The sequence below is a fragment of the Corvus cornix genome, chromosome 6 (genome assembly GCF_000738735.6).
Source record: "Corvus cornix cornix isolate S_Up_H32 chromosome 6, ASM73873v5, whole genome shotgun sequence".
In the NCBI taxonomy this organism is placed as follows: Eukaryota; Metazoa; Chordata; class Aves; order Passeriformes; family Corvidae; genus Corvus; species Corvus cornix.
Window position 1 is genome coordinate 7,520,051 of NC_046336.1, and position 16,285 is coordinate 7,536,335.

At 36.2% G+C, this 16,285-nt stretch overlaps 1 protein-coding gene across 4 annotated transcripts in view; it reads right to left on the reverse strand.

Annotated features, from left to right (window-relative positions):
* The window catches only part of ATRNL1 (attractin like 1), a 440,327-nt gene that overhangs the window by 345,286 nt on the left and 78,756 nt on the right, over positions 1 to 16,285 (reverse strand). For all 4 annotated transcript variants that reach the window (XR_005602196.1, XM_039554022.1, XM_010412925.4 and 1 more), the window contains exons 11-13: positions 7,563 to 7,647; positions 5,728 to 5,936; positions 3,385 to 3,503 (exon numbers count right to left, since the gene is read on the reverse strand). Coding sequence is in view for 3 of the 4 variants with exons in the window: in XM_039554022.1 (XP_039409956.1) it covers positions 3,385 to 3,503; positions 5,728 to 5,936; positions 7,563 to 7,647 (413 nt within the window). In the remaining variant the exon portion in view is untranslated. The remainder of the gene's footprint in view (positions 1 to 3,384; positions 3,504 to 5,727; positions 5,937 to 7,562; positions 7,648 to 16,285) is intronic.

Sequence of the window (16,285 nt, forward strand, 5' to 3'; positions counted from 1 at the left end):
ACAGTAGTTTATCTTAGAATTTCAGAAATTGCTATTAAATTAGGTACGTCTCTCCCCCTCCTGGATTTTTCAGGTTAACAGTATAACCTTGTCTAGTTTGCCTAGACTAAATGTAAATTATTAATTTACGGATTTGCTACTATTTCCCTGAAGCTACTCCCGAAACTTGCTACTTAGTCCTAAATTCTAAGTACTTCTTAGTCATAACTTTTCTTTTTTTCCTCCAAGATAAATTTGATTCTATTCATATTTCCTTCTACTACTTTACACATTTCCTCTTGACTATTCTTTGAATCCCTCAAATGTAGGCAGATGGCCATGATTACTGTTGTTGGTATTAGTGTATCATCCAAGGACTCCCATCATTAAAGATGGAGCTTTATGTAAGTGATGCAAACATTACAAAAAGACAAGGATTCCCGTCTTTAAGGCACTGTGTAAAAATATTTAACAATGTAGGAGTACAGGTCTCTTTGAAGCATCCCCTAGTATCCCATATCCTTAGCAAAACGCTCTTTACCATCCCCTTCACAGGTTTGACAATATTTGCTTTATGTTGCCACACTCAGGTAAAGAACACTTTTAAATCACACACCAATCTGGGCTGTATTTAGGTACCTGTCATCAACTGAGGCTTTATCGTACTGCACGTGTGGAGACCAACACACAAAATTCAGAGACTGCTCCTGGCAGTAAGAGCATGGCTGGTCTCAGTCAGAGAGAAAACATGTCCCTGTTGTAGGAACATGCTCCCCTTGGAGCTTCTGAAAGCAATGACATTTTCAAAAATGCAATACTGGGTGGAGGCAGAAATATAACAATTCAGCCATGCCTCAACATACTAAGGCTCTCTTTAAGGCCACTTTATCAATTCTTTTTTTCTCTTCAGCAGTGGAACAAAATTGACAAAGCAAATTTTTTTACTCTAAAATTCAATCTGTCTCTGGTCTTCCTCGGTGAAGAAAACTGCATTTTGTTGCAGTCAGCCCTCTCCAGCAATTTACCACTTTATTTGGTAAAGTATAAAAAGATTTTACTTTCATGGAGGAGCTTACTCTTCCATGGTATTACTTTATGAAAAATGACATCTCGTAAAGTTGCAGCAATCTAAAATGAAATTAATCTCTCCAACAAAGCCTTTTCTTTTTTTCTTTTTTTGGTAAAGACTTGTTTCCATTACAAACTATAAATATAGTTACTTTTCTGCCAATATGATCAGAAGCAATGGAATATTATTTTCACAGGATGCAAGATAAGGCATTTTGTGTGCAGACATACAGAGTGATTACAGTTTCATAAACATATTACACAGATCCAGACCAACCAGGCATTGCAAGCCTCTGCTTCCAATGACATCACATATGAGTACGATCTATATGATCTATACCTTGATGATGCACGAGTCTGCACAGTATTGGAATGTAGTGTTCTGTTAATGTGCTGGCTCACATCAGAGGGTGAGCATAGGCAGGGGTATGTGCATCATCAGTGCATTAGCACTGCTCATGAAATCCATCTGTCCAACTAGAGTTATTTCAGGGAAATGTTCGTATTTTACAGGCCTTCCAATCAGCAGAGTAATCACTGCTTTGCAGATATCTGTGACCATGAGGCCAATGCCAAACTGGTTGAGAGCATATCTTTAGTAAACTGGCAAGCTTCCATGAGGCAACAACAGCAGATTCTAAAACATTACTGTCTGTCTCATCCGGTGTTCTATGATCTAAGTCATAAATCAAGGCCTTTGTACAGCTGCAAAGGCTCCTTGTGATGCTCCTAAGTCTACAGCTTGTTATCCCATATTACCATCACAGTGCTGTCACAACATTATCATTTGTGGACCTAGTCCAGAAGTAGCAGTCTATGAAAATGGATAATCAGCCTGATCCATTCTGTTTTTCCACATGGTGCCATTCTGTTGATGCTGTTTTGGTGGGTTTATATCAAAGCTGCAAAATTCTGCCTCTATCATCTCACGGCCAATAGACTAATTTTGCAACAGCCACCTTCCATTTATGATAGCACCTCTTTCCAGAAATCATTTTGATGAATTTTTGCTATCCCATTCTTCAGTAACTACACTAACAGCCTTTTCAGTCCACTTCAAACCCTGAATAAAAGACAGGAAATGATACAGAGAAGACTGGTGCATCGTTTGCTAATTAAGCGGACAGTCATGAAAGGTTGTCAAAGAAGGACACTGAACCGAGAAGCCTGTGCTAAAATACCCAGTGCTCCACATTTATTAGGGATCATTTATTAGGAATGAAGATGGTCTGCTTCTTAGCAACTATTCCTTGTTCAGGAGTTGAAAACCACAGTTAGAAAATTAGCACCTAATAAAGAACAATGTGTCAGGAAAAGAAGGGCCCTTGAAGATCACAAACCATTAGTGCCTGGAATGCAAAATCCCTCTGACAGACTTATAACGTGGCTACTGATGAATTTGTGTCTGCACTGCTTTTATTAGTAGTGACTAGCTACAAATGCTAGTGATTAGACCTGGCTGTGCTCACTCTGAACGGGCAAGATTTGAGTCACAGTCAATCCAACTCACACTTTAATTTGTCTGTCTGGAGAAAAAGATTGATTTGCATCAGGTTCAAGCCAGAGAGCAAGATACTTTTACTAATGGAAATGTGTAAAGTAAGGATTTTGAACTCAAGTACAGCCAGGTGTCTGTGGATAGCTGAAAAGTATAAGGAGGCAAAATTTATAAAGCTAAAACACTATTATAAGCTTGGCAAAAATCAAATGAACAAGCAAGAGATGCTGGTGGACAAAAACATAGTATGGCACGAAGCAATACTAAAAAGAGAAAACCATAAACTGGCATGAATCTATGTGATCTGATTGTTTGTACTTAAAAAGATCAGAACCAAATCATCACAAGACAATGGACCTCATGGTTACAGAAGCTCATGTTCCTTTAATAAGATGACAAGTGACTCCAGTAAAAAGAAAACCATTTCTATGATGACCAATGATCAGAAGACCATGACTAATAAGACTGGTCTGGTCCTGATTAAAAGGGAAAAAACTGAAAAGCACCCTTGATGGAATTCATGGTTTCTGTCTGTTTACTATACACCATATATGCACAAAATCCAAGTTAATAATGACTCTGTGACTTTCCAAATGTCATTAATTAGGGGATAATAGCATTTGTCTTAAGAAATATACAGTAGGCAACATAACTCTAAAGAATACCTTTTCTACCCTGAGATAGATTTTTTTGCTGCACTCCAACTCTGCCTTCTGCAACATTTTTACTTCAAAAGCCTGGCAAACAAGTTAGTTTGTGTTGAAACAAGCAACTACTGGTCTACTAAACCCAGAAGAAGGACCCAGTACTGATAACGTGCTCAGATTTGCGGGACTCACCATGCTACAGTTACTGTTTGCTGAAATGCACTTCTTGTCGTCGCACCACTGGCAGCCGTTGGTGTTGGCAGTGCAGCTCGCGCAGTCCGCGTACCGGTAACATCTGTCGTCTGCAGCAGCTGCCACACAAATCAAACAGAAACATCCCACAGAAAGAGAATAACACCACATTTTAAACACTTCCTTAGAGCTTTTTCTGTTACATCCTTCATTTGAACTCTAGACATTCATAAGGGTTTAAGTTACTGTAGGAAATTAATTCTATTCAGTTAATAGGATTTACTCCTTTAAAAATTCCTTTAGTAACAACTATATTTGAAGGTTCATAAGTCTCGTATCAACTGAGGGAATATTCACAGATTTACAACACACAAGCTGTCTTAGCACAATGCAGAAAGTAAGAGTATGAAAAGGTTTTGTCAACTATTTTTTCTTCACTCCTTTAACACAGAAGAAAGATTCTCTTCAGATGTAGGATTCTGATAAAAATATTAGATGGCTACGCAAGAAGACAAGATAAAAGTTGCAAATAAAAAAAATCTAAGATATGAGCAACACATGGACATTTTAAATCTTTCTAAATGAATTTATAAACCTATTAGTGATTGGTAAGCTACAGTTCTGTCCTTTATCTACAAATGTATTTGAGAAAGAGTTAATGTTATATTCTTAACAATGGGACTTGGACTAAAATTTAGGTTATGTAAAATCATTTAGGACACAAATTATTACTTCTATTTAAAGTAGGCAAAAGTTCTAAAAATTGCCATGATGCAAAATAGGAGAATTTGTACCATCTCCTACACTGATTACTGTGTTTAATTCCTGTTTGATTTAGCTTCTTTAGTTTCAGGTTCATGCAAGCTTAAAAGACTCTCTTGCCAGGGAAGTCTTGTCATCCAAGAATCGATCTTTTGAAAACCACTAAAATTTCTGCTTATCCTTTAATATTGACCATCAGAAGTTTCTCAGATGATACTCTCAACCAGGTAACAATTGAGCCAAGTAATGTGAAAGAATATATGAAAAATTGGCTTTTGGCAAAAAATTACCACCTGAAACTGGAAGAATTTTACAGCAGTGAAACAGTGCTGTTCACACAACTTCTTCAGAACTGGAATTCTACAGACCTCATCTCTTGCAAGTTGAGTTGTACCTTATTTCCACTGCAGCACCCGTACTTTAGAAACTACTCTAACTTTTTTATTTTCCTTCAGCCTATCTGTACTTTGTTTTGTTTGGCTTTTATAAACACCTATTGCTATGATCAGCTTTTTATAAGATCCACTTTCATCTGTATTACTTTTGAATTTAATGCCACAGGATTTTTTCTTTTTATATATAGATAAAACTTTCTAGACTGTGTATCTCTAAAAGTTCTGAAACTGTACAAAAGCCATTTTCCAGAAAACTGTACCTGGATAGTGTTTTTGTTATATCATGTACCTTTTTTTTCTGAGTTTGCAACTTTATAGCCAGTCCAAAAACAAGTAAAAGCTATCAGGAAAAGAAAGTATCTTGAAGTGTTGATTAATAGCAGTGCTAGTAACTTTTCAATGAACATTAAACATAGACTGGCAGTTTAATTGTATGGCAGTTTGTACACACAGCACACAGCTAAAATTTGGAAAGTAATTTTACACTGTGCTGAAAGGAAAGATGCACAGAAAAAAACAGTAGGTGCGTGCAGCAGGGATAAATATTCTGTTCATGTGACATATAAGAACAACACTTTCACAAGCAATTTATTTGTGACAAGCCAAAATGTTTAGGAATAGGTTGGAACAGTTATTCATAACAGTAAATTGCTGTTTCAAACAATACAGCCATCACAATGCCACAGAGAAATTCATATGACAAACTTGAATCCATCTGACACACTGCAAAGGGCTTGTTTGCCTGAGGTTTTTTCCCAGCTGTGTCTGTACTATATTCTTCTGTACAAATGTTCCTGTTTCATAGGTAATCTACTTGAAGCAGTGATGCTTTCCTCTCTTATTGGTACATACAGGTATGAGAGTGCCATATGCCCATAACACCAGGGTATCACTTGCAGTGCCCATTTGTGCTCTGACTGCTGTTCTGCTCTTCCCTTAGCACCTAAACTTGCGCTCTTTTGCATCTACTTCCCTGCATGTAAAATACAAAAGGATTCCACAAGTGAACGATTTTATAAAAAATAGTCTATAAATCTCTGGCACTGGGTATACTCAGAGAGGAACAGTCTTAACATTACAGTCACTATGTCCTGGTTACTTCCTTGGGGATCATTTGGGGGCTTGCCTGCCCTCATCTCCTACATTGCACTGCAAACATGACATGAACAGACTAGAATTCACTTACCTGTTTTCTTGGGACATTTTGCTCTAAGGATGTTATTAGCATGTCCAGATTCCCAAGATTCACAATGTTTCTTGTTCCACAGACACCTTATTCCTGGACGGGCATTTTTGCACAGCTCCTCATCTCTGAATGCTTCACAGTTGGGAGGCTTGTACACGAGGATGTCATTCAATAGAACACTCGAAAAACCCCCAAATATATACATGGACCTATTAGGAAAAAGCAAGGAAATTTAACTGTTATTGTAGACACGTTTTGTTGATTTCTTATCATTAATTACAATTGATTAATTATACAATTAAAAACTCACATAGTATTATTAAAAAAAACAAAACTTATTCTTTCTCTACTAAAGACTCTATCAGTGGTTCCTTTATTGATTACTTTTCCAATTTACTTCTCCATGGAAGTTTAGAGTAACAAAAAATTGCGGGAAGCTCCCTATGCAGTATGTATTATGGAGTGGCATATCCCAAATGTTTGGAAAGAAGAATGAAGAGCTTTGGAAGACTGTGCTCATTTTTGCAGTTAGATATTGAGAACAGAGCATGAAATACTGGCCTGTAGAAAACAAGAACATTCATTTCAAGACAGGCAGCAATAACTGGTAAGATGGATATTTCTTTTTGGTAACATTTACGATGCAGTAGCTGCTGACACAGGAACCAAAAGACTAGACCTGAGTCCTCACCCTTCTCATTTAAAACTAAAAACAGCCTCGGGTAAAAGACAGTAATAGAAAACCTCTATATCTGTTGTATGATGTACTCTTAAAACAGAATTAATCACAGAGTTACCAACAGCAAAAATCTGGCAGGTATCTTGTATTGCACTTTTTTGGTACCAAAAACCCCACCAAAAATGCCACTAAGTTCTTAAAAAAAAAAAAAAAAAAAAGAGGTATTTTGAATGTAATTCATAGAAAGTGACAGTTCTCAAAGTATCAGACATGGCTTAGATGTCATAAAACACATGAATCATAATGAAAAATATCAGTTGCTGAATTCACTAATTGCAAGCAATTTTGCCTTAATAAATAAATCCGTTCATTGATTAATGTCAAGTGCTCTGTGTACATACTTACAATTTAGTGCTATTTTTGTTAAAAGCAGTCACACTCCTATTTGTAGCATTACCCATTAACTCATTTCCGACCTATACAAGATCCTTATATAGAGGATCCATAAGTTGCCTACAAATACTTAAGTACTGAGTATATTAGTGCGATGAATAATGCAGAAGAGGTACAGTGATCTATAGTACTGCAGCTTCAGATACTAAGCCAGCTGGCAACCAGCAAAAGGAAAGCTGAGACAAGCAAATAATACACGTTTCTTTAAACCTGACTATTGTTTTCTACAACTTTTCCAACTTAATATGATCTAGTTGCTGGCAGGCTTTTCGTCCTGCCAGTGGTTAAAGATGATAACCATATCAGTATCATCAAAATCTTCCCTTTTCATAGCAAATTGTAGTTACATGGTTATTTTATGATTGTAGAAGAACAAAGAATTATAGCATGCTGCAAAGAGAAGAAGATTTCTCCCATCATACCTAAGTGAGGGTTATATTTGGTACCAAATATCAAATTCAGTGTAGCTCTCAATACTGAGAAAACACCTCAGTACACTGGAACCTAAAATGTCACTGAATAGATCCCACAGCCTGGCAGATTGGGAATTAGCTGCACTGATTACCTGATGAGCACTACTTTTCCTTTCAATAAATGACATCAGTTCTATGGTATTGAACCATACTTCACTTAAGTGTGATTTCTGTTACAGTTTTTTCCTTCAGAAAAAGGGCAAGGAAAATTTAAGAGACAGTTCATTTACCCATTACTGACAACAGCAGTGTGACCAAATCTGTTGACATCTCGATGCAGATTAGGTTTTGGTAAAATCTTCCATTCGTCACAAGCTGAAAGACAAAAAACCAAGCATATATCAAATAATTTGAAAAGTTTTCAGCAAAATCCATGTGAACTATATTTTAACTGCTCAAGGATAAATCAACAGGTTACTCCTTTTAGATGCATTTGTGAGTACACGCTCCAATAACCTGTCAGCAACACTGATCTATCCTGACATTTATCAAGACTACAGGACATTCATAGAAGAGTCACCTCATTACACATACAGTTGTCTGCCCTCACAGCCAATTTCAACACCCACAGCAACAAGCACTGCCATCTCTGTTATCAAGGGATCAGTAATATTGCCCTAATGTTTACATGCTCTCAAATTAGCTGAAGGGTTTCAATTTGTAAGTATTTCATGGAATATCTATGGCAGCAAACTTAGTTCTTAAGTGTTTTAAGAGAAACTATCACTCCTCCAGCTGTGCAACCCATCTCATTATTGTCTTATTTTTGGTATCTTGATTTAAGTATGCTACTTATTACTTTCCACATATTTGAGAGGAATGTTGTATCAGTATCTCCATGTCAAATTAATTACTAGAGCATGTTTCTTTTAGAACTGCTGTACACAAATGTGGTTTTGGTGTGGTTTCATTTTTCTTTCCTGACTAGGGTTTTAGTTCTGTAGAACAATTAGTCCTTTCTTCATTATTTCCTACTTACACTTTACTGGCTTTGAATATTCAAATCCCAAATAGATATGAAACTATCACTCCTCCAGCTGTGCAACCCATCTCATTATTGTCTTATTTTTGGTATCTTGATTTAAGTATGCTACTTATTACTTTCCACATATTTGAGAGGAATGTTGTATCAGTATCTCCATGTCAAATTAATTACTAGAGCATGTTTCTTTTAGAACTGCTGTACACAAATGTGGTTTTGGTGTGGTTTCATTTTTCTTTCCTGACTAGGGTTTTAGTTCTGTAGAACAATTAGTCCTTTCTTCATTATTTCCTACTTACACTTTACTGGCTTTGAATATTCAAATCCCACAGTAACAGAAACAGGGAGCACCTACAGATTGAGACTTCAAGGAAACCCCTATAAAGTGGAGTAGGGAAAGTACTTTTCTACAGAGCAAGCAAAACATTCCCAGAATTTGTCATCATAACAGGTTTTGGAGAGAGGTAGGGCAAACTTTCAGGAAAATTGTAACCCTAACATGAAATGAAAAAAATGAAAGCTTTCTCATTTAAAAAATAAAATCTCCCATACACACAAAGATAAGGATTACATGCAAAGCTGAAAAGGAGTTGAAGGGAAAGAGGCCTCTTCAATTTATTCCAAATAAAAGCATGGCTTTTTTTATATATAGAGACAATTTATTTTAAGCCAGAGGCAAAGCTATCAGTTTGGACACTAAGACAGAAAAGAAAAAGACCTATTTGCTCAGCACACTCTCCATAATACTGAGAAGTGGACAGAGTACTGCCTGTAGAAGCTGCAGAGTCAGAGTTAGTAACACAAGGAAGCAGAAGTGTCCTAAAGAGATCAACAATTAGAAAAGATTGCTGGCAGACAGCAAGACTGCTGGGAACACATCTGAAACCTGTTTCCAGAGCCTTAATGCAAGAGAGACTTTACATAAAAGTGCTGAATTCATTTACCTGTAAGATTCCAATGACAGTCACATCTAAAGAAGGTAAACCTACTTAATATTAAAATTTGAGATAATTTATGCAAGTTATGGATATGTTAAAAAATAAAGAAATATCACCATCAGATCACATATTTCAAAAAATAAATAAAAAATAAAACATTATTTTAAAAAACCCCAAATCCCAAAAAATCATCTTCCCTCTTGTAAGAGACTTAAAGATCACAATTGCCTCAAACACTGTTAAGATGACAGAAGGACTTTGCCCTGAAGATAAGCACAGAATGGTGCTGGCTCTGGGCCTGGCAAAGTCTGGCCAGCATGTCCTGGGAGATGCATCCAGACAAAAATTCCCACTGTGGCAAACTGGGGGAAACAAAGATCTGTCTCTCTCTTTCACTCTTGTTTCTCTCCCTGTCCTTCCCCTGCTTCTTCCCTCACATTTACTGTTAAATAAGATCCGTGCTATTGGTTGGGCATATGGTCTTGTTTGAACCTTAACTTGGGTAGAGGCATCTCTCCATATTCATATTATAACACCTCGCTCCTCAGCTCAAAAAAACAGAAACAAATACCAGGAAATCCTGGAGGAACAAACTCTCTCCCAGGCTGATGTCACTCCCACTGTCAGAACAGTTCAACTTCACTAGTGCTGCCATTCTGGCACTTCCAGTGCAGAAAATTATTCCCAGCAGAAAACTATTGACAGAAGCACCTGGTGCAGTCAGCATCCTGTTAGCAAACCACGCTGGAACACCTCAGTGCAAGGTCACATGAGGATGGACTCGGCACACAGGAGGGGACAGGGCAGCACAGCTACGGCAGCAATGCCGCTAAATCAACTTGGGCTTCCACTGAACCACAGCCTGAGCCCATAAAGAGACCCAGTGAGAGACTCTGGCCGTGCTAAATAAACCAATTACACCTCTTTATAAACTGGAAACAGAAACTAAAAGCACATTATTACTGGAGTAATGCAGATGGTTCCAACAGCAATAATTTTGACATCAGGTGGTGGGCTCGGAATGGATTTAGCAGCTTGAAGAAAATACAGCAAGTTTAATTCACTGTCTTATGGGAGCAACACATCCCAAAATTCTTACTTCTTTCTCAACTGCTACTTTCTTTCACCATCATTGTTAACATTATATTATCATAACACTATGGAATTATTAATACACTTCATCTTTCACAATTGTTCTTTTCTTGTTTTCTCTACTTAAATAGAGTGGTGAAAGTATGAAAATGCCAGAGAGATGTTCCTGAAACAGTTTTAACAAAAGAGATCACAGCACTAGGACATGAACTACCTACTTATGATCATAAGTTTCTGATGAAGTTGGGAGTAGTGTTAAATATAGAAGTTGTGCATTACCCATATCCATCCATAACACTGGCATTTGACACCTCCAGGGTGTTTGACTTATGAAAGAAACTCAGACCAAGCGCAATACTATTTATTGGAAATAAGGGATCAACGGTCCAATCATTAATTTTAATTCAAGAAAATGCTTCCATTTTAAAAGCTGTAAGAAGCAAGCATTTTAACACTACAATTGACCAGCAAAATCTTACTGTTATACTTTAAAATCAAGTTCTTGCTGCTAAGTCACTGCACATTAACAGACACGGCACATGTGAGCTCGTGTGCCTTCAACAGTAAAAGGAAACAATTTAAGAAACTCACACTAAATTTTCATCTGATCTTGCGAAGTGTTGACATTAATTTTATTTTTACAAACATATACATTATGAACATAAATATATAGTCTTTCCTGTACTCAGAAATTTATTTAAGAAATAGTGGGATTTAACACCAAAGAAAAACCATAAAACCATAATAAAGGCTCATTTTCAGATGAGGAACCCCTGAGGGCTGAAGATATAATAATTCCTTTCTTACTGATGGTATTTTTCAAACTGGCAGGTCTTGAATAGAGTACAATAAAAAAGAGGGAGGGTAGCTTATTAAAATTGCCTCCCCTCTTATCTCCTCCTAGTCTTCTCAATGACTACTGAACACAGAACTGTGCAAGAATAATACTTTTGCTCAGCTTCTAATTCCTGATGTGAGGTTCTCTGTACAGTTGATTAATACAAAATACAGATAGTTAGGCAAATGATTCCTGGTATTTTTCAGTAAAGAATCAAATAGAATTCATCCCTGCCCACCATCTTCAAACTTCTTCTGAACACCTCTAAGTATCTGAATTTCCAGACTTCACTGTACTGTTCCAAGAAAAAAATGACAAAAGGCAAATGCAATATGATTTACAACATGATTTATCATTACAGCATTCTGTGTGTTGTGTTTATTACATTAAGTCTAATAATGATGGTAAGCTCTGTGCAGTAAATAAAATACTTTCCTCCATAAAATGTTATCCCCTCAAGGCATTATGCAGATAGCAAGTGGAATATATAGTATTAATTGTATTTGTTGTATCTGTAACCAGGTACAGCACGTAGCACATGGAAGCAAATTCTACTTTTAATAGAACCAATTACTAAGCAGATGAAAAAATAATACTATTCATTCCAAACTGATTAGCAGGATTTTTAGTCACTGAAAAGTACAAGAAATAAAGGGTTTTTTCTTTCTATTACTAAGGCTTCAGCTTTAAGAACAAGCTGTACCACATTATAACATTAAAAGAAAAAGGTTCATCCTCCTCCCCTGGTATAGCTTAAACGGTTACCAGATGATAGACAAGAGGCTCTTACAGTGAATTGACAGTGACACACATTTCTGTGGTGAAACACCACAGAAATGCACTGGATTTGAACCAATCCAGCTGATGCTGGCAGAGAAAATCCCCACTTGAACTTTGCACAGAGTACTGCTCTCCAAAGCCCACACTCCAGCAGGTCAGGCCTCAACACATCTCATCTACAACCTACTGGCAACACTGCATTACTGATATCAGAGATGACCAGGACATGTCATGGGAAAGTTCTCAATGCTGCAACAGTATTCATACACTATGGAAAGGTTTCCTGGTATGATTTTACAGAAAAAAACAAACCAAAACAAACCAACCAAATATTTTCTAATCAACATTGTCATATCAGTAAAATACTTGAACACAGATTTGATTTAAAAAATTAACTAAGATTAGGTTTACCAAAATGTGACTGAACAGAGGAAAAAAAAATAATAGAAAAAAATAGTATTGTTAAAAATAGGAAGCAAAAGTTATTAGGATAGCCTCCAAAAAAGGGGCAACCAATGTTCCATACTTCAGCTCCAGGATCACATTTGTATTTTGGCACTGGCAGCCTGATTTGGTGACAACCTCTTACTGCATTCGGAGCTTTGTTTCAAGAGAAGGTATATGAAACCATCTACTTTATGCTTACATTTAACAAATAATTTCTAAATTTCAAACTATTTAAATAGATTTGACATGCCATTGTATTTATTCTGCTCAACCACACTGCAACACTGCAGTGCAGCCTTATGTACTACACAGAATCCAAAGCCAGCTTATGCTTCTATTTTCTCTTTACACATTTCTAATAATTACTGAGTTCATTTTTCTTTGGTTCACAGCATATGGACATCATTATACTTCTGTCTGGTTCTCATTTATGACTCTGGACTACTAAACACTGAACATAAACAACTAAAACAACATGAAAGTTATGTACTAGCAGAAAACTTATTTTCTGAGTCTTTCCACACTGCATAAATATTTTTCTTTAATCAGATAATAAAAATCTCCTTACTCTCAGGAAAACACAATGGCAAGTATGTTCAAAACAGCATGAATCAAATTTAAACTATAGAACCAACATCTACAACACAGTCTATACACATAACAGTGACTCCCCAAGTAATATAAAGAAATCAACAACCTTAAGCTTTGCTATTAAATGAAGCAATTAGTGCATTATATTGTTATGGCTTTGCTCTTCTAATAGCACAGCAATATGGAGATAATTGCTGTTGCAGACTACACCAAAACTACATTTATAACTTAAGTGCTCAGAAACGCATAAAACTTAAATCTTTCACAGGCACTGCTTTATGTTTTCTTTGTGATGGCACATCAATAATCCATTTTTAACTCCAGAAAGAGGGAGAACTGCAAAAAAAGATGTGTTCATATTGGAAAAAAATTTACAGATATTTAAACTTGTTCATTTTGTTGACAGCAAAGACTAGAGGTGAAACAACTTATTTTACAAGCACACAACTCATGAATGAACAATTCATTTTATTACAAAATACAAGAAATACATTTGATTGCAAGTGGAACTAAAGTCAATCTCATTAGATAATTTTGAATTTTTTTTCCAAAAAGGAGAATGTTTTTAAGCTTTGTAGGAATACCCTAGAAGAAACATAATATTTCACTAGCAATATTGTCTTTCATAAGGAATTGAATTTGCATACTATTTAGTCCATAATAATAAACTGAAATCCAGACAGTAACAGAAGAAATATTGTGGAGTATATTATTAGTGTAAACATATGGGTTATTGCACATCCCCCACAGATCCAAACAGTGCAGAACTCCAACCACCACTAGGAGAGAGCACAGAAACAGCTGCCACATTCCCAGGATTTCAGGTTTTGGCTTTTATAGACATGCCCTGTCAGTAATTCTCTTACATATCTAGGGTATCCAGACAGCTTGGTAACTGGCAAAGGGGGAACAAAAGGACAGCGACTGAATACTTCCTAAACTGAAATTTAAGGAACTTAGGTATGCAGAGGTATATTTACTAAGTGCACCATTTGGCCAGAAACTAAAATAAGTATCCTTACTCTTTAAAAAAGCTTTTATTTAGTTATATTTTAATACTGGTCTCAGTAGTTAGAACCTGTTTTAAACTCTGATTCTGTGTGTCTAATTAATCTATTTTTATCTGCAAATTTTGCACGTGAATACTCATAATCTAAATTACTTTTCGAAGATCTGATTGGAATATTAATGTAAGTTTTAAGCACATGGGGGCCGTCATAAAGAAAAGCTATAACCAACATCAGTTAGAAAATTGCAGGTCAACCACAGCATTCAAGACTGTCCCCATTGCCAAGGTTCCTCTTTCAGATTAATGAAGCAGTAACAGCACAGGTTAGAAAATACCCGACCTCTACAAGAATGACCCTTTGTGGATCTTTAAGGAGCTGCCAGAGCAACCCAGGGGTAACCTGGTGGTAAAATATCAGAGGACAAAAGTATACCAAGGCCAGATTTCTAAAGCTCTTTCTTTTAATGCAGCAGTCTTCTCATCATGTATTTACTGCTACATAAGTAAATACATCAAGTAATATTAAATTATGAAAATTGTGGCACCATAGCAATTTTTATAACATCTCCCCATCTCTGTGTCTTCAGCTTTAACAAATATGCAGTAAGTATTTAAAATTACTGAATTGAGCTCTTGGCTCATGACACATTTAAATATCTAAAACTTGTTATAGACTAAGCTCAGGACTTAGAGAGCAATGACTGATCAGAAAAGCCAGGGGGGAAAAGGTAACTCTGTCCTAAGCTTGGTAAAATTAATTCCTCTCTGGAGATATGTATCTCCATCCCTGGACTAGAGGAGGAGTGTGGATTACCAAACTGCATTAGAAACCAACCTTGTAGAAAGCTAAGCTTAACCAAGATGAAGCCACATGAACAGTTATTCTACATTAATATGAGAAACAGCATTTTCATGGCTAATAAAAAGCTGAAGCAATCTATCCAGAGGACTGTGTCACATATAATAAGAGAGATAATCAAAAGTACTCTCTAGCCGAACTTGAACATAAATAGCATAGGCTCTATCTCCAGGATTCAGCTGGTTTCCAGACAGCACCCATTTTTTACAAGACAAGGCATAACACTCCATCACTTGCAAGGTATCTAGGAAATGTGATGCTGATAGCATCATATATTTTTTTCTTCCAGCATTATTCAAAAACTCCTGATACAAAGTAAATAAGATTCTGAAATATACCCATTGCATAATTATTTAATTCCTTGTAAAATATTTCAAGTTTTCTGAAAAATATGCCTTTATCTAATGTTTACTGTGATATTTGTTTCTAAGTTGGTGAAATGAATATTACAGAAGACTAAACTGGAATCAAATCAATCTTCATATGTTTCATTTTTTAAGATTAATTGCTACGTCCAAAGAGTAACTACTACATCCACTTCTTTTTTACTTCATCAGTTTGATAACACATGGAGAATGTGACTTGCAAGAGAATACTAATACTATATTAAACATTATAACCAAGTAGACAAACAAAAGTATTGTTCTGCTTAAGAAAAAAAACCAGCATAAAATATTTTCATGACAGAAGATAAAAACTGCTGGAGTGCGAAAGGCAGAAAGTTACACTTACTCAGATCTTAGGACTCACACTATTGATCTCTAAATGCACATTCTACAAATAAATGTAGACCAATAAATAAATAATATTATGCTCCAAAATGAGAAAGGAGCTCTGTTTCATTAAAAATTAAATCCACATGCAAACTGAAGTGAGAACAAAATCAATAGTTCACACCATCCGATGCTTATAAGAAGCTGTGGAATGTGCAATACAGGGATACAGTAGAAAAATTCAACTGTTTTGCCAAGGTTACCTACACACCTATTAAAACTGGCAGGAAATAACCCATATACGTTCCATGTACTGAATTTAGCCATTATTTCTGTATTAAAGCAAAAACATTGATATCTACAATGAATGCCATAAACAGCCATTAACTAGTCCTCAAAGAAGGATCATGTCTCAGCCTCCTCTACCACTGCAGGCAGCTGATAAACACTTGCCAAAAATAGATCCAGGCAATATCCACAGGCTATTCTCACCAGCATCATGCATGAGTCCATTTCCCAGGCTGCTCTGACACATTTCCCATTTTTTGGCTCCCAGGACAAATGTCTGTGCTTTTTGGCCCCAATGTGAGCTGTATGATTATATTTAAAGCCCAAATATGAGCTGTATGCTTATATTTAAAGCCTATGCATAAAATATGGACATGAACATCAGGGATAGGAAAAACTATTTATGGTAAGAACAG